At 38.1% G+C, this 22042-nt stretch overlaps 1 protein-coding gene across 2 annotated transcripts in view; it reads left to right on the top strand.

The window, feature by feature from the left end:
- The window catches only part of LOC115225215 (coiled-coil domain-containing protein 57-like), a 71636-nt gene that overhangs the window by 13703 nt on the left and 35891 nt on the right, over positions 1–22042 (top strand). For both annotated transcript variants that reach the window (XM_029796156.2, XM_036514091.1), the window contains 4 exons: positions 9277–9365; positions 13947–14104; positions 18891–18965; positions 21359–21559. In XM_029796156.2, the coding sequence (XP_029652016.1) occupies positions 9277–9365; positions 13947–14104; positions 18891–18965; positions 21359–21559 (523 nt within the window). The remainder of the gene's footprint in view (positions 1–9276; positions 9366–13946; positions 14105–18890; positions 18966–21358; positions 21560–22042) is intronic.

Raw genomic sequence — 22042 nt, 5'->3', positions numbered from 1 at the left:
ATTTGTCAAAATATTTTCATCGCTTTAAGACCGCGACCTGTTCACTGACAAAAAAGTTTAATTTGTCAAAATATTTTCATCGCTTTAAGACCGCGACCTGTTCACTGACAAAAAAGTTTAATTTGTCAAAATATTTTCATCACTTTAAGACCGCGACCTGTTCACTGACAAAAAAGTTTAATTTGTCAAAATATTTTCATCGCTTTAAGACCGCGACCTGTTCACTGACAAAAAAGTTTAATTTGTCAAAATATTTTCCTCGCTTTAAGACCGCGACCTGTTCACTGACAAAAAAGTTTAATTTGTCAAAATATTTTCATCGCTTTAAGACCGCGACCTGTTCACTGACAAAAAAGTTTAATTTGTCAAAATATTTTCATCGCTTTAAGACCGCGACCTGTTCACTGACAAAAAAGTTTAATTTGTCAAAATATTTCATCGCTTTAAGACCGCGACCTGTTCACTGACAAAAAAGTTTAATTTGTCAAAATATTTTCCTCGCTTTAAGACCGCGACCTGTTCACTGACAAAAAAGTTTAATTTGTCAAAATATTTTCCTCGCTTTAAGACCGCGACCTGTTCACTGACAAAAAAGTTTAATTTGTCAAAATATTTTCATCGCTTTAAGACCGCGACCTGTTCACTGACAAAAAAGTTTAATTTGTCAAAATATTTTCATCGCTTTAAGACCGCGACCTGTTCACTGACAAAAAAGTTTAATTTGTCAAAATATTTTCCTCGCTTTAAGACCGCGACCTGTTCACTGACAAAAAAGTTTAATTTGTCAAAATATTTTCCTCGCTTTAAGACCGCGACCTGTTCACTGACAAAAAAGTTTAATTTGTCAAAATATTTTCATCGCTTTAAGACCGCGACCTGTTCACTGACAAAAAAGTTTAATTTGTCAAAATATTTTCATCGCTTTAAGACCGCGACCTGTTCACTGACAAAAAAGTTTAATTTGTCAAAATATTTTCATCGCTTTAAGACCGCGACCTGTTCACTGACAAAAAAGTTTAATTTGTCAAAATATTTTCATCGCTTTAAGACCGCGACCTGTTCACTGACAAAAAAGTTTAATTTGTCAAAATATTTTCCTCGCTTTAAGACCGCGACCTGTTCACTGACAAAAAGTTTAATTTGTCAAAATATTTTCATCGCTTTAAGACCGCGACCTGTTCACTGACAAAAAAGTTTAATTTGTCAAAATATTTTCATCGCTTTAAGACCGCGACCTGTTCACTGACAAAAAAGTTTAATTTGTCAAAATATTTTCCTCGCTTTAAGGCCGCGACCTGTTCACTGACAAAAAAGTTTAATTTGTCAAAATATTTTCATCGCTTTAAGACCGCGACCTGTTCACTGACAAAAAAGTTTAATTTGTCAAAATATTTTCCTCGCTTTAAGACCGCGACCTGTTCACTGACAAAAAAGTTTAATTTGTCAAAATATTTTCATCGCTTTAAGACCGCGACCTGTTCACTGACAAAAAAGTTTAATTTGTCAAAATATTTTCATCGCTTTAAGACCGCGACCTGTTCACTGACAAAAAAGTTTAATTTGTCAAAATATTTTCCTCGCTTTAAGACCGCGACCTGTTCACTGACAAAAAAGTTTAATTTGTCAAAATATTTTCCTCGCTTTAAGACCGCGACCTGTTCACTGACAAAAAAGTTTAATTTGTCAAAATATTTTCATCGCTTTAAGACCGCGACCTGTTCACTGACAAAAAAGTTTAATTTGTCAAAATATTTTCCTCGCTTTAAGACCGCGACCTGTTCACTGACAAAAAAGTTTAATTTGTCAAAATATTTTCATCGCTTTAAGACCGCGACCTGTTCACTGACAAAAAAGTTTAATTTGTCAAAATATTTTCATCGCTTTAAGACCGCGACCTGTTCACTGACAAAAAAGTTTAATTTGTCAAAATATTTTCCTCGCTTTAAGACCGCGACCTGTTCACTGACAAAAAAGTTTAATTTGTCAAAATATTTTCATCGCTTTAAGACCGCGACCTGTTCACTGACAAAAAAGTTTAATTTGTCAAAATATTTTCATCGCTTTAAGACCGCGACCTGTTCACTGACAAAAAGTTTAATTTGTCAAAATATTTTCCTCGCTTTAAGACCGCGACCTGTTCACTGACAAAAAAGTTTAATTTGTCAAAATATTTTCCTCGCTTTAAGACCGCGACCTGTTCACTGACAAAAAAGTTTAATTTGTCAAAATATTTTCATCGCTTTAAGACCGCGACCTGTTCACTGACAAAAAAGTTTAATTTGTCAAAATATTTTCATCGCTTTAAGACCGCGACCTGTTCACTGACAAAAAAGTTTAATTTGTCAAAATATTTTCATCGCTTTGAGACCGCGACCTGTTCACTGACAAAAAAGTTTAATTTGTCAAAATATTTTCATCGCTTTAAGACCGCGACCTGTTCACTGACAAAAAAGTTTAATTTGTCAAAATATTTTCATCGCTTTAAGACCGCGACCTGTTCACTGACAAAAAAGTTTAATTTGTCAAAATATTTTCATCGCTTTAAGACCGCGACCTGTTCACTGACAAAAAAGTTTAATTTGTCAAAATATTTTCATCGCTTTGAGACCGCGACCTGTTCACTGACAAAAAAGTTTAATTTGTCAAAATATTTTCATCGCTTTAAGACCGCGACCTGTTCACTGACAAAAAAGTTTAATTTGTCAAAATATTTTCATCGCTTTAAGACCGCGACCTGTTCACTGACAAAAAAGTTTAATTTGTCAAAATATTTTCCTCGCTTTAAGACCGCGACCTGTTCACTGACAAAAAAGTTTAATTTGTCAAAATATTTTCATCGCTTTAAGACCGCGACCTGTTCACTGACAAAAAAGTTTAATTTGTCAAAATATTTTCATCGCTTTAAGACCGCGACCTGTTCACTGACAAAAAAGTTTAATTTGTCAAAATATTTTCATCGCTTTAAGACCGCGACCTGTTCACTGACAAAAAAGTTTAATTTGTCAAAATATTTTCATCGCTTTAAGACCGCGACCTGTTCACTGACAAAAAAGTTTAATTTGTCAAAATATTTTCCTCGCTTTAAGACCGCGACCTGTTCACTGACAAAAAAGTTTAATTTGTCAAAATATTTTCATCGCTTTAAGACCGCGACCTGTTCACTGACAAAAAAGTTTAATTTGTCAAAATATTTTCATCGCTTTAAGACCGCGACCTGTTCACTGACAAAAAAGTTTAATTTGTCAAAATATTTTCCTCGCTTTAAGACCGCGACCTGTTCACTGACAAAAAAGTTTAATTTGTCAAAATATTTTCCTCGCTTTAAGACCGCGACCTGTTCACTGACAAAAAAGTTTAATTTGTCAAAATATTTTCATCGCTTTAAGACCGCGACCTGTTCACTGACAAAAAAGTTTAATTTGTCAAAATATTTTCATCGCTTTAAGACCGCGACCTGTTCACTGACAAAAAAGTTTAATTTGTCAAAATATTTTCATCGCTTTAAGACCGCGACCTGTTCACTGACAAAAAAGTTTAATTTGTCAAAATATTTTCATCGCTTTAAGACCGCGACCTGTTCACTGACAAAAAAGTTTAATTTGTCAAAATATTTTCATCGCTTTAAGACCGCGACCTGTTCACTGACAAAAAAGTTTAATTTGTCAAAATATTTTCATCGCTTTAAGACCGCGACCTGTTCACTGACAAAAAAGTTTAATTTGTCAAAATATTTTCATCGCTTTAAGACCGCGACCTGTTCACTGACAAAAAAGTTTAATTTGTCAAAATATTTTCCTCGCTTTAAGACCGCGACCTGTTCACTGACAAAAAAGTTTAATTTGTCAAAATATTTTCCTCGCTTTAAGACCGCGACCTGTTCACTGACAAAAAAGTTTAATTTGTCAAAATATTTTCATCGCTTTAAGACCGCGACCTGTTCACTGACAAAAAAGTTTAATTTGTCAAAATATTTTCATCGCTTTAAGACCGCGACCTGTTCACTGACAAAAAAGTTTAATTTGTCAAAATATTTTCATCGCTTTAAGACCGCGACCTGTTCACTGACAAAAAAGTTTAATTTGTCAAAATATTTTCATCGCTTTAAGACCGCGACCTGTTCACTGACAAAAAAGTTTAATTTGTCAAAATATTTTCCTCGCTTTAAGACCGCGACCTGTTCACTGACAAAAAAGTTTAATTTGTCAAAATATTTTCATCGCTTTAAGACCGCGACCTGTTCACTGACAAAAAAGTTTAATTTGTCAAAATATTTTCATCGCTTTAAGACCGCGACCTGTTCACTGACAAAAAAGTTTAATTTGTCAAAATATTTTCCTCGCTTTAAGACCGCGACCTGTTCACTGACAAAAAAGTTTAATTTGTCAAAATATTTTCATCGCTTTAAGACCGCGACCTGTTCACTGACAAAAAAGTTTAATTTGTCAAAATATTTTCATCGCTTTAAGACCGCGACCTGTTCACTGACAAAAAAGTTTAATTTGTCAAAATATTTTCATCGCTTTAAGACCGCGACCTGTTCACTGACAAAAAAGTTTAATTTGTCAAAATATTTTCATCGCTTTAAGACCGCGACCTGTTCACTGACAAAAAAGTTTAATTTGTCAAAATATTTTCCTCGCTTTAAGACCGCGACCTGTTCACTGACAAAAAAGTTTAATTTGTCAAAATATTTTCCTCGCTTTAAGACCGCGACCTGTTCACTGACAAAAAAGTTTAATTTGTCAAAATATTTTCATCGCTTTAAGACCGCGACCTGTTCACTGACAAAAAAGTTTAATTTGTCAAAATATTTTCCTCGCTTTAAGACCGCGACCTGTTCACTGACAAAAAAGTTTAATTTGTCAAAATATTTTCATCGCTTTAAGACCGCGACCTGTTCACTGACAAAAAAGTTTAATTTGTCAAAATATTTTCATCGCTTTAAGACCGCGACCTGTTCACTGACAAAAAAGTTTAATTTGTCAAAATATTTTCATCGCTTTAAGACCGCGACCTGTTCACTGACAAAAAAGTTTAATTTGTCAAAATATTTTCATCGCTTTGAGACCGCGACCTGTTCACTGACAAAAAAGTTTAATTTGTCAAAATATTTTCATCGCTTTAAGACCGCGACCTGTTCACTGACAAAAAAGTTTAATTTGTCAAAATATTTTCCTCGCTTTAAGACCGCGACCTGTTCACTGACAAAAAAGTTTAATTTGTCAAAATATTTTCCTCGCTTTAAGACCGCGACCTGTTCACTGACAAAAAGTTTAATTTGTCAAAATATTTTCATCGCTTTGAGACCGCGACCTGTTCACTGACAAAAAAGTTTAATTTGTCAAAATATTTTCATCGCTTTAAGACCGCGACCTGTTCACTGACAAAAAAGTTTAATTTGTCAAAATATTTTCATCGCTTTAAGACCGCGACCTGTTCACTGACAAAAAAGTTTAATTTGTCAAAATATTTTCATCGCTTTAAGACCGCGACCTGTTCACTGACAAAAAAGTTTAATTTGTCAAAATATTTTCATCGCTTTAAGACCGCGACCTGTTCACTGACAAAAAAGTTTAATTTGTCAAAATATTTTCATCGCTTTAAGACCGCGACCTGTTCACTGACAAAAAAGTTTAATTTGTCAAAATATTTTCATCGCTTTGAGACCGCGACCTGTTCACTGACAAAAAAGTTTAATTTGTCAAAATATTTTCATCGCTTTAAGACCGCGACCTGTTCACTGACAAAAAAGTTTAATTTGTCAAAATATTTTCATCGCTTTAAGACCGCGACCTGTTCACTGACAAAAAGTTTAATTTGTCAAAATATTTTCCTCGCTTTAAGACCGCGACCTGTTCACTGACAAAAAAGTTTAATTTGTCAAAATATTTTCATCGCTTTAAGACCGCGACCTGTTCACTGACAAAAAAGTTTAATTTGTCAAAATATTTTCATCGCTTTAAGACCGCGACCTGTTCACTGACAAAAAAGTTTAATTTGTCAAAATATTTTCATCGCTTTAAGACCGCGACCTGTTCACTGACAAAAAAGTTTAATTTGTCAAAATATTTTCCTCGCTTTAAGACCGCGACCTGTTCACTGACAAAAAAGTTTAATTTGTCAAAATATTTTCCTCGCTTTAAGACCGCGACCTGTTCACTGACAAAAAAGTTTAATTTGTCAAAATATTTTCATCGCTTTAAGACCGCGACCTGTTCACTGACAAAAAAGTTTAATTTGTCAAAATATTTTCATCGCTTTAAGACCGCGACCTGTTCACTGACAAAAAAGTTTAATTTGTCAAAATATTTTCCTCGCTTTAAGACCGCGACCTGTTCACTGACAAAAAAGTTTAATTTGTCAAAATATTTTCCTCGCTTTAAGACCGCGACCTGTTCACTGACAAAAAAGTTTAATTTGTCAAAATATTTTCATCGCTTTAAGACCGCGACCTGTTCACTGACAAAAAAGTTTAATTTGTCAAAATTTTCATCGCTTTAAGACCGCGACCTGTTCACTGACAAAAAAGTTTAATTTGTCAAAATATTTTCATCGCTTTAAGACCGCGACCTGTTCACTGACAAAAAAGTTTAATTTGTCAAAATATTTTCATCGCTTTAAGACCGCGACCTGTTCACTGACAAAAAAGTTTAATTTGTCAAAATATTTTCCTCGCTTTAAGACCGCGACCTGTTCACTGACAAAAAAGTTTAATTTGTCAAAATATTTTCATCGCTTTAAGACCGCGACCTGTTCACTGACAAAAAGTTTAATTTGTCAAAATATTTTCATCGCTTTAAGACCGCGACCTGTTCACTGACAAAAAAGTTTAATTTGTCAAAATATTTTCCTCGCTTTAAGACCGCGACCTGTTCACTGACAAAAAAGTTTAATTTGTCAAAATATTTTCATCGCTTTAAGACCGCGACCTGTTCACTGACAAAAAAGTTTAATTTGTCAAAATATTTTCATCGCTTTAAGACCGCGACCTGTTCACTGACAAAAAAGTTTAATTTGTCAAAATATTTTCATCGCTTTAAGACCGCGACCTGTTCACTGACAAAAAAGTTTAATTTGTCAAAATATTTTCATCGCTTTAAGACCGCGACCTGTTCACTGACAAAAAAGTTTAATTTGTCAAAATATTTTCATCGCTTTAAGACCGCGACCTGTTCACTGACAAAAAAGTTTAATTTGTCAAAATATTTTCATCGCTTTAAGACCGCGACCTGTTCACTGACAAAAAGTTTAATTTGTCAAAATATTTTCATCGCTTTAAGACCGCGACCTGTTCACTGACAAAAAAGTTTAATTTGTCAAAATATTTTCATCGCTTTAAGACCGCGACCTGTTCACTGACAAAAAAGTTTAATTTGTCAAAATATTTTCCTCGCTTTAAGACCGCGACCTGTTCACTGACAAAAAAGTTTAATTTGTCAAAATATTTTCATCGCTTTAAGACCGCGACCTGTTCACTGACAAAAAAGTTTAATTTGTCAAAATATTTTCATCGCTTTAAGACCGCGACCTGTTCACTGACAAAAAAGTTTAATTTGTCAAAATATTTTCATCGCTTTAAGACCGCGACCTGTTCACTGACAAAAAAGTTTAATTTGTCAAAATATTTTCATCGCTTTAAGACTGCGACCTGTTCACTGACAAAAAAGTTTAATTTGTCAAAATATTTTCCTCGCTTTAAGACCGCGACCTGTTCACTGACAAAAAAGTTTAATTTGTCAAAATATTTTCCTCGCTTTAAGACCGCGACCTGTTCACTGACAAAAAGTTTAATTTGTCAAAATATTTTCATCGCTTTAAGACCGCGACCTGTTCACTGACAAAAAAGTTTAATTTGTCAAAATATTTTCCTCGCTTTAAGACCGCGACCTGTTCACTGACAAAAAAGTTTAATTTGTCAAAATATTTTCCTCGCTTTAAGACCGCGACCTGTTCACTGACAAAAAAGTTTAATTTGTCAAAATATTTTCATCGCTTTAAGACCGCGACCTGTTCACTGACAAAAAAGTTTAATTTGTCAAAATATTTTCATCGCTTTAAGACCGCGACCTGTTCACTGACAAAAAAGTTTAATTTGTCAAAATATTTTCATCGCTTTGAGACCGCGACCTGTTCACTGACAAAAAAGTTTAATTTGTCAAAATATTTTCATCGCTTTAAGACCGCGACCTGTTCACTGACAAAAAAGTTTAATTTGTCAAAATATTTTCATCGCTTTAAGACCGCGACCTGTTCACTGACAAAAAAGTTTAATTTGTCAAAATATTTTCATCGCTTTAAGACCGCGACCTGTTCACTGACAAAAAAGTTTAATTTGTCAAAATATTTTCATCGCTTTGAGACCGCGACCTGTTCACTGACAAAAAAGTTTAATTTGTCAAAATATTTTCATCGCTTTAAGACCGCGACCTGTTCACTGACAAAAAAGTTTAATTTGTCAAAATATTTTCATCGCTTTAAGACCGCGACCTGTTCACTGACAAAAAAGTTTAATTTGTCAAAATATTTTCATCGCTTTAAGACCGCGACCTGTTCACTGACAAAAAAGTTAATTTGTCAAAATATTTTCATCGCTTTAAGACCGCGACCTGTTCACTGACAAAAATCTGTGCTGCATCACACGGATTTTTTGTCAGTGAACAGGTCGCGGTCTTAAAGTGACGAAAATATATAATATATATATATGTTTGTACTGTCGTTACCGTCTTGCTTTTTTTTACCCCTCTGCGAAAGATCTCAGAATTTAATTGATTGCTTTTCGCGGGAAGGAATTTTTCTTCGAAGTATACGTCTCGCTTTTATCCTTCGAAACGTTTAGTAGATGAAATCTTAGCGACTGAAGAAGGGGATTTTTCGTTGTGCTTATTGTCCTGTATCTCTCCTTTTTTTTTTGCTTGTCTTGTTCCTTGGTTTGTGTCTATGTGTTTCGTCTCTCTATGTGTTCGACGTCTTTTTGGTGTCCTGTACACATATATGCGTGTATATGTACATGTAGAGGTAGGTACGTACATATATGTTTATATATATGCATATATTCTATTTTATTAACATATATATATATATATATATATATATATATATTTTGACAAATTAAACTTAAATGTTGAAGTGAATCGAACGGCTTTTGTGTGATTCTTAAATAGCTTACAAACACCTGCCACGCTGCAATTGTTTTCGTTTCAGCACACGATCTCAGATCAGGTCACTTGCTATGCAAGTACATCTCCGTAAATCCTCTGTATTTATTCTTCACTTTAGGCTTTGATGCAGCCTTGAAGAAGCGAGAACATGAATTTCGCCTCAAGGTCGATGAAATGAATAACACCCTACGAATAGAAAACTTACAGGTATCTTTTCTATTTTTTATCTATTTTTATCTTTAACTTTGTTTTAGTCATTGGATAGTGGCCATGCTGGGGCATCACTATGGAAGGACAGGTGGTACTGTCATTGACAGGTGGCGAGCTGGCAGAAACGTTAGCACGCCGGGCGAAATGCTTAGCGGTCTTTCGTCTGCCGTTACGTTGTGAGTTCAAATTCCGCCAAGGTCGACTTTGCCTTTCATCCTTTCGGGATTGATAAATTAAGAAACAGTTACACACTGGGGTCGATGTAATCGACTTAATACCTATGTCTGTCCTTGTTTGTCCTCTCTGTGTTTAACCCCTTGTGGGTAATAAAGAAATAGGTACTGTCATTGGCCACGTCAGCAATTTTGATTTGTTTTCACTTGCTCGAATGCAAGATGGTTGCATTCTGAAAATTTTTATGTATGACCAACAAATAAAGGGATACTATGGTAAAGGAAGGCCTATCCTTAGGTATAAGGTTAAGTTGAAACAATTGCTGAAATTTCTTCAGCTTGGGAAAGTTATTGCCTAGATTGCTTTGAGTGGTGTGAAATGTGTCATGATGTACCTAAGCAATTTGAGTTGAAGAGACAGAACAATACTCTCTTTTACTCTTTTATTTGTTTCAGGCATTTGACTGTGGCCATGCTGGAGCACCGCCTGTAGTCGAGCAAATCGACCCCAGGACTTATTCTTTGTAAGCCTAGTACTTATTCTATCGTCCTCTTTTGCCGAACCGCTAAGTTACGGGGACGTAAATACACCAGCATCGGTTGTCAAGCGATGTTGGGGGGACAAACACAGACACAAACATACACACACACACACATACATATATATACATATATATATCATGGGCTTCTTTCAGTTTCCATCTACCAAATCCACTCACAAGGCTTTGGTCGGCCCGAGGCTATAGCAGAAGACACTTGCCCAAGGTGCCACACAGTGGGACTGAACCCGGAACCATGGGGTTGGTTAGCAATCTACTTACCACACAGCCACTCCTGCACCTATTATTATTATTATTATTATTATTATTATTATTATTATTATTATTATTATTGAGTGAGAGAGCAGTGCATGCCATCAGTGACACTGGGGTAAAATATACGAAGCCCAGTATACCCATCATAGCTACCCGTCTGATAAGAGTACACCAGACACATGCATCACAACCATGTGTGCACGATATGGTGATCTTATATCAAGATAAACAGCGCATGACCTTGCAGGTGGGGCCCAGTTAGAATTTTCTCCTGCTCGAGTAACCCATCCCGCTCAAAAGGTCCCTGAATAAGGATTGTTTAAGGATGTTGAACAAGCCACTCATGTTTCCAGAGGTGAATTATCCAAACCCTAAAAGAATTCCTTTCAACACACGGCTATGATGCTCCCCAACTACTTCTGCTCCTGATCAGAGATGCACATATCGTCAGTCACTAAGGGACATGCTCAACTGGTTACGGTCAAACAACTGACAAGCAAATCTGTGGTATTGAGCAGAATATTTGCTGTAGCCCATCTTTTATACCAAGACAAAACAATGTACATGATAACACTCCCAATCAGTTAAGATCAGAAGCCATGAGAGTTATTATTATTATTATTATTATTATTATTAAGGTGGCCAGCTGGCAAAAACGTTAGCATGTCAGGCAAAATGTTTAACGGTATTTTGTATGTCTTTACATTCTGAGTTCAAATTCTGCTAAGGTTGACTTTGCCTTTCGTCCTCTCAGGGTCGATAAATTATGTACCAGTTGTGTATGGGGTCGATCTAATTGACTGGCCCCCTCCACAAAAATTTCAGGCCTTGTGCCTAGAGTAGAAACAATTCATTATCATCATCATCATCATTGTTTTACGTCTGCTTTCGATTCTGGCATGGGTTGGATGGTTTCACTGAGGACTGGTGAGCCAGAAGGCTGCACCAGGCCTCATTCTGATATGGCAGTGTTTCTACAGCTGGATGCCCTTCCTAACGCCAACCACTCTGAGAGTGTAGTGCATGCTTTTTACGTGCTACTAGCATGAGGGCAGTTCTGGCAACAACCACACTCAAAAGGTGTTTTTACGTGCTACCTGCACAGGAGCCAGTCCAGTGGCACTGGCAGCGACCATAAAGAACGACATATAAAAAACGCTGTTTGAACATTGGGCCTTGTGGGGGTAGTGACAAGTGACCAAGATCTTTAGTGATATACTGTGCTTGAGAAAAACCTGTCAAGCGCAGGAGTGGCTGTGTGGTATGTAGCTTGCTTACGAACCACATGGTTCCGGGTTCAGTCTCACGGCGTGGCACCTTGGGTAAGTGTCTTCTACTATAGCTCCGGGCCGACCAAAGCCTTGTGAGTGGATTTTGTAGATGGATGCTGAAAGAAGCCCGTCATATATATGTATATATATATATATATATATATATATATATAATTTATAGTGGAGGCGCAATGGCCTAGTGGTTAGGGCAGCGGACTCGCGGTCGCAGGATCGCGGTTTCGATTCCCAGGTTGTGTGTGTTTATTGAGCGAAAACACCTAAAAGCTCCACGAGGCTTCGGCAGGGGGTGGTGATCCCTGCTGTACTCTTTCACCACTCTTTCTCCCACTCTTTCTTCTGTTGGCCTGCTCGCTTAGCCAGCGGGGTGGCGTCATTCGAAGGCTAAAACAATGCGAACGCATTGTGACCAGCGATGTGTAACAACATCTGATGACCTGGTCGGTCACGTGATCACGTGATATATATAATATAAATAGATATATATATATATACATATATATATATATATATATATATATATATATATATTGTTGTATTTAGGAATGGTCATTTTGCCAGTTTAGCCAATAAAAACACACGCACTATATGTTTGGTGTTATTTTGCTTCGGTGTTATTTACTTTTTACATTAATCTTAATCTTATTTCAGTCAGAGTTCTTTCGTTACACTCCTGTGACCGCATCAGTGGTCCTTTGCTTTTTTCTTTCTTATTTGTGTGTCTCTCCTTACTTACACCAAATATATAGTGCGTGTGTTTTTATTGGCTAAACTGGCAAAATGACCATTCCTAAATACAACAATATCTGTTTCAACACACGATTTCACATCAAAAATCTTGCAAAACAAATATATATGTGTGTGTGTGTGTGTGTGTGTGTGTGGTTGTGTGTGTGTGTGTATGTTTGTGTGCCAGTGTTTGTCCCCTAACATCGCTTGACAACCGATGTCGGTGTGTTTACGTCCCCGTCACTTAGTTCAGCAAAAAGAGACCCGTAGAGTAAGTACTATGCTTACAAAGAATAAGTCCTGGGGTCGATTTTGCTCGACTAAAGGCAGTGCTCCAGCATGGCCGCAGTCAAAGACTGAAACAAGTAAAAGAGTAAAGAGAATAATGTTCATAATTCCTCGTCTCTTAAATGTAGAACTGTAGTTTTGATAATAATAATAATGAAATTATTGTATACAGTGCTCAGGTGCACCACAACTTGTCAAAAGTGCATATAAAGTACATGCAGTAATGTACAAATGTCTGGAAAGCGAACAATGTATGAGTCAGATACATGCTTGCGTGTGTATGGAGGGGAGGAGAAAATCAAGTGTAGTGTTGGCGAATCTCAGGAAGCATGGAAGTTTTGAAGGATGCAGTGCTCTGACAACTAACAACTGATGCTGGCAGTTTGTTCCATGCTTCAGCAACTCTCAGCGTGAAAAAATGTTTCCGGAAGAAAATTTAATTATTTTAATAATAATAATAATGAAATTATTGTATACAGTGCTCAGGTGCACCACAACTTGTCAGAAAGTGCACACAAAGTACATGCAGTAATGTACAAATGTCTGGAAAGTGAACAGTGTATGAGTCAGATACATGCTTGTGTGTGTATGGAGGGGAGAAAATCAGGTGTAGTGTTGGCGAATCTCAGGAAGCATTGAAGTTTTGAAGGATGCAGTGCTCCGACAACTAACAACTGATGCCGGCAGTTTTTTCCATGCTTCAGCAACTCTTAGCGTGAAAAAATGTTTCCTGAAGTCATGGGAGCTGTGCTGTATTCTGACTTTGTAAACATGTCCACGGGTGTTAGACAGGTGGAGTTTGAAAAGGTGCTCAGAGTTATTGTTTGTAAGATGGTTGATAATTTTATGGGTGTCTGCCAAGTCAGTGCCAGACGTCGGAGTTTCAATGTATCTATACCCAGGGAAGTAAGGCATTCAGAATATGGCAAATGCCTGATGGAGGGTATTCTTTTGGTTGCACGTCGCTGAACGGCTTCCAGACGATTGATATCCTGGGCAAGATAGGGGTTCCTGACCGGTGATGCAAATTCCAGGTGAGGTCTTACCATAGCTATATACAGCCGCAGATAGATAGCCGGAGAGCGGCTCACAAAGGATTTGGTGAGTGATGCCAAGACACCCTCAGCCTTCTTGAAAAGGTGCTCAGAGTTATTGTTTGTAAGATGGTTGATAATTTTATGGGTGTCTGCCAAGTCAGCTGCCAGACGTCGGAGTTTCAATGTGTTCATGCCCAGGGAAGTAAGCCGTTCAATGTGGTTTCCATCTTCTTTTATGTTTAAAAAGCGGCAGATAGTGTCCAAAGAACTAGAGCAGCTGAAGCAAAGTATACAAGAGAGGGAGAAAGACTTGCTCAAGACTGATGCTGATTTGAAACAGATGGAGAAAGTTTTGGGTGAAAAATCACTTCAGATGTGTGACCAGCTGTCTATCTATGAAAACAGGTGAGTGACACACACACACACACACACACACACGCACGCACATGCACATGTACACATACAAACAGACACATACACTACCGTCAGAAATTAATTAGCACCCTTGATTTGTTCACCATGAAGCATGGTGGGGGTGGTCTGATGGTGTGAGGGGCGTTCAGCTACAGTGGTGTTGGGCGGCTCTATGCCGTCGAAGGCAACATCAACGCAGCAAAGTACGTTGAGATAGTACGGGATACCTCTTTGGTGGCGAGGAGTACGTGCTGGCCAGTCACCTGACCTGAACCCTATTGAGAACCTCTGGAGTCGATTGGGTAGGGATTTGAATGTGCAGCAATACAGGAACCGACACGAGCTGTTTGGGGGCACTTCTTGCTGCATGAGGGGCCATCCCTGCACAGTACCTGCAGGCACTCATAGACAGCATGCCGACCCGCGTAGCAGCTGTCATTGCTGCCAAAGGAGGAGCAACAAGATATTGACTAAATTTCACGATTAATAACAATTATGTGGTATGCTGGGATATGTTTTAATAAATTTTTGATTAAAAACGAGTTCGTTTCTGATAATAAGTTAATTAAATTAAGAAAATGTAAGAAAATGTAGAAATTTGAGAAGTGCTAATTAATTTCCGACGCAAGTGTACACACATACTCAGACATACATTCGTATGTATATATATATATATACATATACACTCACACAATCATTTGCTCCCACATTAACACACAGTACATACATCCATACACACACACTCATGTGAACGTATGCACATACACACATGTAGACACATCCACATGCATACATACATACACATACAATCGCATATACATGCGCATGCACACGTACGTACACATGCATATATATATATATAAAATCGGCGGCAAGCTGGCAGAAACGGTAGCACGCCGGGCGAAATGCGTTGCCGTATTTTATCTGCCGTTACGTTCTGAGTTCAAATTCCGCCGAGGTCAACTTTGCCTTTCATCCTTTCGGGGTCGATAAATTAAGTACCAGTTAACGCACTGGGGTCGATGTAATCGACTTAATCCCTTTGTCTGTCCTTGTTTGTCCCCTCTATGTTTAGCCCCTTGCGGGCAATAAAGAAATATATATATATGGAGTCTGTCCCCTCATTATCGAGTATGGCCATTGCACGAAGCTTAATCAATGTTGTTATCATGCAATGCCTGTGCAAGAAGATTTCTTTTTAAAGTGAGGAAAGGCTGTGCACTGAGTCAATCCCACTCACTAAGCAACAGCAGCCACAATCCGAAAAGAAGAACAAGTCAAGATCATTGGTAACCACTGGGCCGCAGGTTTTATGTCAGAGTTATCCCAGTTACCTGAGTTACCTTCTCCTAGAAGGATGCCCTAACAAAGGCTAGGAGTCCTTCACTCCCAATGGTTTAACCATGCGATCGGGTATTCAGTCCGATTATTTCTATGTCCCCGCGCATGATACAGCCTTAAGACATTTATTGGACGGCCGTTGACTCTCAAGAGTTCCTCCGCCATTTGACGGGTTTTGTTTTTCATCCCGCAGGGTGTCCAATAAATACCCACCTCACCAAGCAAGCAAGGTGGGGTTGCTGATACTCTTTTGCTCTTTTTACTCTTTTACTTGTTTCAGTTATTTGACTGCGGCCATGCTGGAGCACCGCCTTTAGTCGAGCAAATCAACCCCGGGGCTTATTCTTTGTAAGCCCAGTACTTATTCTATCGGTCTCTTTTGCCGAAACACTAAGTGACGGGGACGTAAACACACCAGCATCGGTTGTCAAGCAATGCTAGGGGGACAAACACAGACACACAAACATATACACACACACATATATATATATACATATATACGACAGGCTTCTTTCATTTCGTCTACCAAATCCACTCACAAGGCATTGGTCGGCCCGGGGCTATAGCAGAAGACACTTGCCCAAGATGCATTCACAAACACATACAGACACACACATATGCACACATATACACACAATTACACATACACTTACATGCACAATTGCACACATAGACATATACATGCATATATAAATACACACACATAAACACACACACACACATACACATATACAAACATAAACACAAACACATGCATACACACATATAAACACATACACACATATACAAACACACACATACACATAGGCGCAGGAGTGGCTGTGTGGTAAGTAGCTTGCTAACCAACCACATGATTCTGGGTTCAGTCCCACTGTGTGGTATCTTGGGCAAGTGTCTTCTGCTATAGCCCCAGGCCAACCAATGCCCTGTGAGTGGATTTGGTAGACGGAAACTGAAAGAAGCCCGTCGTATATATGTATATATATATATATATATGTATGTGTGTGTATGTTTGTGTGTCTGTGTTTGTCCCCCTAGCATTGATTGACAACCGTTTACGTCCCCTTCACTTAGCGGTTCGGCAAAAGAGACCGCTAGAATAAGTACTGGGCTTACAAAGAATAAGTCCCGGGGTCGATTTGCTCGACTAAAGGCAGTGCTCCAGCATGGCCGCAGTCAAATGACTGAAACAAGTAAAAGAGTAAAAGAGTAACCCAACGGCACAACATATTCCTGGACTGGGAATTGAACGCACTGCTCAGATGTGACTTAATAGCAAAATATATTCATTGCAAATAGATGCTGCTTCTGTTTTTAATCCTTTTTTAGCTTAATCCTTTCCTTCAAACACTAATATGTCGGAATCGACTGGAGTGACTATTATTGTTATTGTGGAGGCGCAATGGCCCAGTGGTTAGGGCAGCAGACTCGCGGTCATAGGATCGCGGCTTTGATTCCCAGACCGGGCGTTGTGAGTGTTTATTGAGCGAAAACACCTAAAAGCTCCATGAGGCTCTGGCAGGGGATGATGGTGATCCCTGCTGTACTCTTTCACCACAACTTTCTCTCACTCTTACTTCCTGTTTCTGTTGTACCTGTATTTCAAAGGGCCGGCCTTGTCACTCTCTGTGTCATGCTGAATATCTCCGAGAACTACGTTAAGGGTACACGTGTCTGTGGAGTGCTCAGCCACTTACACGTTAATTTCACGAGCAGGTTGTTCCATTGATTCAGATCAACCGGAACCCTCGTCGTTGTAACCGACGGAGTGCTTCCCATATTATTGTTATTATTATTATTATTATTATTCTATGTTTGACTTTTGCTTTATATTTGTACAAGTTGGCTCCAAGTCTCACCCAGAGACCTCAAGAGACAACAGGTTGGGAGTTCGTATTGTTGTTATGCCTAGTGTGCCATATATATTTTTTTTTTTGGGTGTTGTACTAGTGAATGTCTAAAAAAAAAACGAAAATTGTTTTAAATCTTGAGATTACATAGAGAGTATTTTGCGTAGGATATGAATAGTTCCCATGAGCACTATCTTTTGAATTTCTGCCATTTTGGGGTTTCCTGGTATCTGAGTTAGGTAGCAATCAGCCCCTTTTGCTGTCATTCCCAGGGCACCTATGACAACAGGTATTGTTTTAGTCTTCAGGTTCCACATTTTGCTAATTTCTATTTCAAGATCTTTATATTTGCTCAGTTTTTGGTAGGTCTTGAGAGATACGTTTATATCGATTGGGACAGTCATATCAATGAGGAGGCATGTTCTTTGTCTGAAGTCTTTCAATATGATGTCTGGCCTATTTGCATCTATCTTCCTGTCAGTTTGAATGGTGAAGTTCCAGAGGAGTGAGATGTGGTCATTTTCAAGCACTGAAGGTGGTTTGTGTTCCCACCAGTTTTTTTCATGGGGCTAATCCAGGTTTTTGCAAATTACCCAGTGATTATTATTATTATTGTTGTTGTTGTTGTTGTTGTTGTTGTTGTTGTTGTTGTTGCTGTTGCTGTTGCTGTTGCTGCTGCTGCTGTTGTTGTTATTAAGGTGGCGAGTTGGCAAAAATGTTGGCATGTCAGGCAAAATGCTTGGCAGTATTTTGTGTCTTTACATTCTGAGTTCAAATTCTGCCAAGGTCGACTTCTGCTCAGATGTGATGGAGAAAGTTTTGGGTGAAAAACTTCCCAATCATATGGTTTCAGGTTTAGTTCCACTGCATGATATCTCGGGTGTGTTCTACTATAAGCCCTGGCTGACCAAATCTTTGTGAAGGAATTTGGGGATGCTATTGTTGGGGCTGCTCTCATTATAGCATGCTGGTCTGCATACACACACACTTACACCCACACACAAACATACATACCTCTATCTACATAACAGTCCGCTAACTATTCTACTCTACCTGTGTAAACTGGGTATGGAGGTATGGTATCTACTATGTATATTTCCTATTTAGTATTGGGAAGGTTTCATTTATAAGGACGTAATCCCGTATTTGTCTGAGTGTTGGGTCTTTTGGGTGCTTGGATAAGATGCGGATGTCAGATGTTTAAATACTTTTTAGTAAAAATAATGAAGAAATTATTGTTTTAAACAAAGGAATTTTATATTAATTATACTTTTAATTATATTTTAGAAATTTACATGTTGAGTGTCATGATGTTATCAATGATTTGATGAATGAGTCAGTGATAAAAAGAGTTTGCTATCCCCTGCTTACACCATGTCAAATTTATCCTCACCTCAAGAGACTGGTTGCCTAGCATCATATCAAACTAGATATTTCTTCATTTCTAGTCTTTTTAACCATAATGAAGATGTCCAACAGTTTACATCAAACTTTGGTGTTCTTTCATGCTCCCTTCTCTGCCCCTTTATCCCAAGGTAGATTGTACATTGTTAAATTAACTGGGTACATCATATTTGTGTCAACAGGTTGAAAGAGCTCTCTCTTCAGCTGGAGCAGAGTGAGAAAAGCAGGGAGAAACTGCAGCAGGAGCTGGAGCTGAAGTAAGTATTGCCTCAAAAAAACTTCTTCCTTATAAACACCCACACAAACTCTCTCTCTCTCTCACACACACAAACAGACATCTCTATATATATAAACGGCAAAATGTCTGTGTGTGTGTCCTTTATACAAATCTACAATTTTTCAGTTAGAGGGCTCGCACTTTCTATGGTCATTCAAAACCGTCCAAGGGTGGTCGTGCACATCTTTACATTTCCCCAGTCACATATATATATATATATATGTATATATATATAAACGGCAAAATGTCTGTGTGTGTGTCCTTTATACAAATCCACAATTTTTCAGTTAGAAGGCTCGCACTTTCTATGGTCATTCAAAACCGTCCAAGGGTGGTGCTGCACATCTTTACATTTCCCCAGTCACATATATATATATATATATGTATATATATATAAACGGCAAAATGTCTGTGTGTGTGTCCTTTATACAAATCCACAATTTTTCAGTTAGAGGGCTCGCACTTTCTATGGTCATTCAAAACCGTCCAAGGGTGGTCGTGCACATCTTTACATTTCCCCAGTCACATATATATATATATGTATATATATATAAACGGCAAAATGTCTGTGTGTGTGTCCTTTATACAAATCCACAATTTTTCAGTTAGAAGGCTCGCACTTTCTATGGTCATTCAAAACCGTCCAAGGGTGGTTGTGCACATCTTTACATTTCCCCAGTCACATATATATATATATATATATGTGTATATATATATAAACGGCAAAATGTCTGTGTGTGTGTCCTTTATACAAATCCACAATTTTTCAGTTAGAAGGCTCGCACTTTCTATGGTCATTCAAAACCGTCCAAGGGTGGTCCTGCACATCTTTACATTTCCCCAGTCACATATATATATATATATGTGTATATATATATAAACGGCAAAATGTCTGTGTGTGTGTCCTTTATACAAATCCACAATTTTTCAGTTATATATAAATGGCCAAATGTCTGTGTGTGTGTGTGTGTGTCCTTTATACAAATCCACAATTTTTCAGTTAGAGGGCTCGCACTTTCTATGGTCATTCAAAACCATCCAAGGGTGTTCGTGCACATCTTTACATTTCCCCAGTCACCCCGCAAAGTCATTGAAAAATCAATAGAAGTGACTTTTTTTGTGAATTTTCTATCCAAAACCCAATCAAAATGCCTGAAACTTGATACACCAATTGAATGCCAGCTAGCTGTATGTGATTGGTCAGAGATTTGAACAGTACTGGCGTGTATGTGCGCACGCACGCAGCTGTATATGCATGCACTAGCACTATGACCCAGCAACACCGGGTCATAGTGCTAGTATGTATTTAAATAAGAAATTTACGTAATATGGTTGTGTAGTTAAGAAGTTTGCTTCCCAACCATGAGGTTTGGGGTTCAGTCCTACTGCACAGCACCTTGAACAAATAATATCTTCCAAGGCCTCGTGAGTGGATTTGGTAGACAAAAACTGAAACAGAAACTTAAAGGTGCCGAGCTGGCAGAAACGTTAGTAGTAGCAACTGAATTTATCAAAAGATGTATCGTGGTCGAAGGGCTGTCGACAAACTCAATATTTTTTCAATTACTCTTTTACTTGTTTCAGTCATTTGGCTGTGACCATGCTGGAGCACCGCCTTTAGTTGAGCAGATTGACTCCAGGACATATTCTTTGTAAGCCTAGTACTTATTCTATCGGTCTCTTTTGCCGAACTGCAAAGTTACGGGGATGTAAACACACCAGCATCAGTTGTCAAGCGATGTTGGGGGGACAAACACAGACACACAAACATATACACACACGTACATACATATAGATATATATATTTAGATATATATATATATATATATATATATACACACACACATATATACGACGGGCTTCTTTCAGTTTCTGTCTACCAAATTCACTCGCAAGGCTTTGGTCAGCCCGAGGCTATAGTAGAAGACACTTGCTCAAGGTGCCATGCAGTGGGACTGAACCCGGAATCATGTGGTTGGTAAGCAAGCTACTTACCAAACACAGACACTACTATGCCTATACATATATATGTGTATATATAAATATATATATATATATATATATATATATATATACACACACACACACATATATATATATATATACACACACACACATATATATATATATATACACACACACACACACACGTATATATATATATATATATATACACACACACACACTCAGGATTTAGTCAAACCATCCAGCAATAGGTCACCATTTATGAGCGTTAATTTTAAGCGAAACTAGACTAGTATGGTGATCTCGCATGCTGTGGGGCACTTCTCTCCCTTATCAATTTATAGACATGCTACTTTGCAGCTTTAAGGGTTTTTAACTCTTATTTCTAGCACTCTCTGTTGTATCTAGGTTGAACAAGTGTGACCAGAGGCTACGATCCAGAACTGAAGAGGTGTCCAAGCTGCAGGCATGTGTCTGCGAAAAGGACAGAGTTTACATGTCAGAAGTCAGTGATCTCCAGATGCAACTCAACACTGCAAAGTTGCAATTCTCTGCTGCAACAGAAGAATTTAGCACCAAGATGCTGGAGAAAGATGGAGAAATTAAGAGGTTGGTTTCGTTGATTTTTCATGTTATTTTTTGGTCAGTTTTATGAGAGGTGGTCAGTTAATATGAAAGACACAGACAGAAACTTATGTCATTCTAAACATATTCTCTTTCTCTTTTCTCTTTTATCTCTTTTACTTGTTTCAGTCATTTGACTGCGGCCATGCTGGAGCACCGCCTTTAATCGAGCAACTTGACCCCGGGACTTATTCTTTGTAAGCCCAGTACTTATTCTATCGGTCTCTTTTTTGCCGAACCGCTAAGTGACGGGGACGTAAACACACCAGCATCGGTTGTCAAGCGATGCTAGGGGGTCAAACACAGACACACAAACACACACATATATATATATATACATATATACGACAGGCTTCTTTCAGTTTCCGTCTACCAAATCCACTCACAAGGCATTGGTCGGCCCGGGGCTATAGCAGAAGACACTTGCCCAAGATGCCACGCAGTGGGACTGAACCCGGAACCATGTGG

This window comes from Octopus sinensis, linkage group LG27, assembly GCF_006345805.1.
Source record: "Octopus sinensis linkage group LG27, ASM634580v1, whole genome shotgun sequence".
Classification (NCBI taxonomy): domain Eukaryota; kingdom Metazoa; phylum Mollusca; class Cephalopoda; order Octopoda; family Octopodidae; genus Octopus; species Octopus sinensis.
This window is presented reverse-complemented; position numbering and strand designations above follow the sequence as displayed.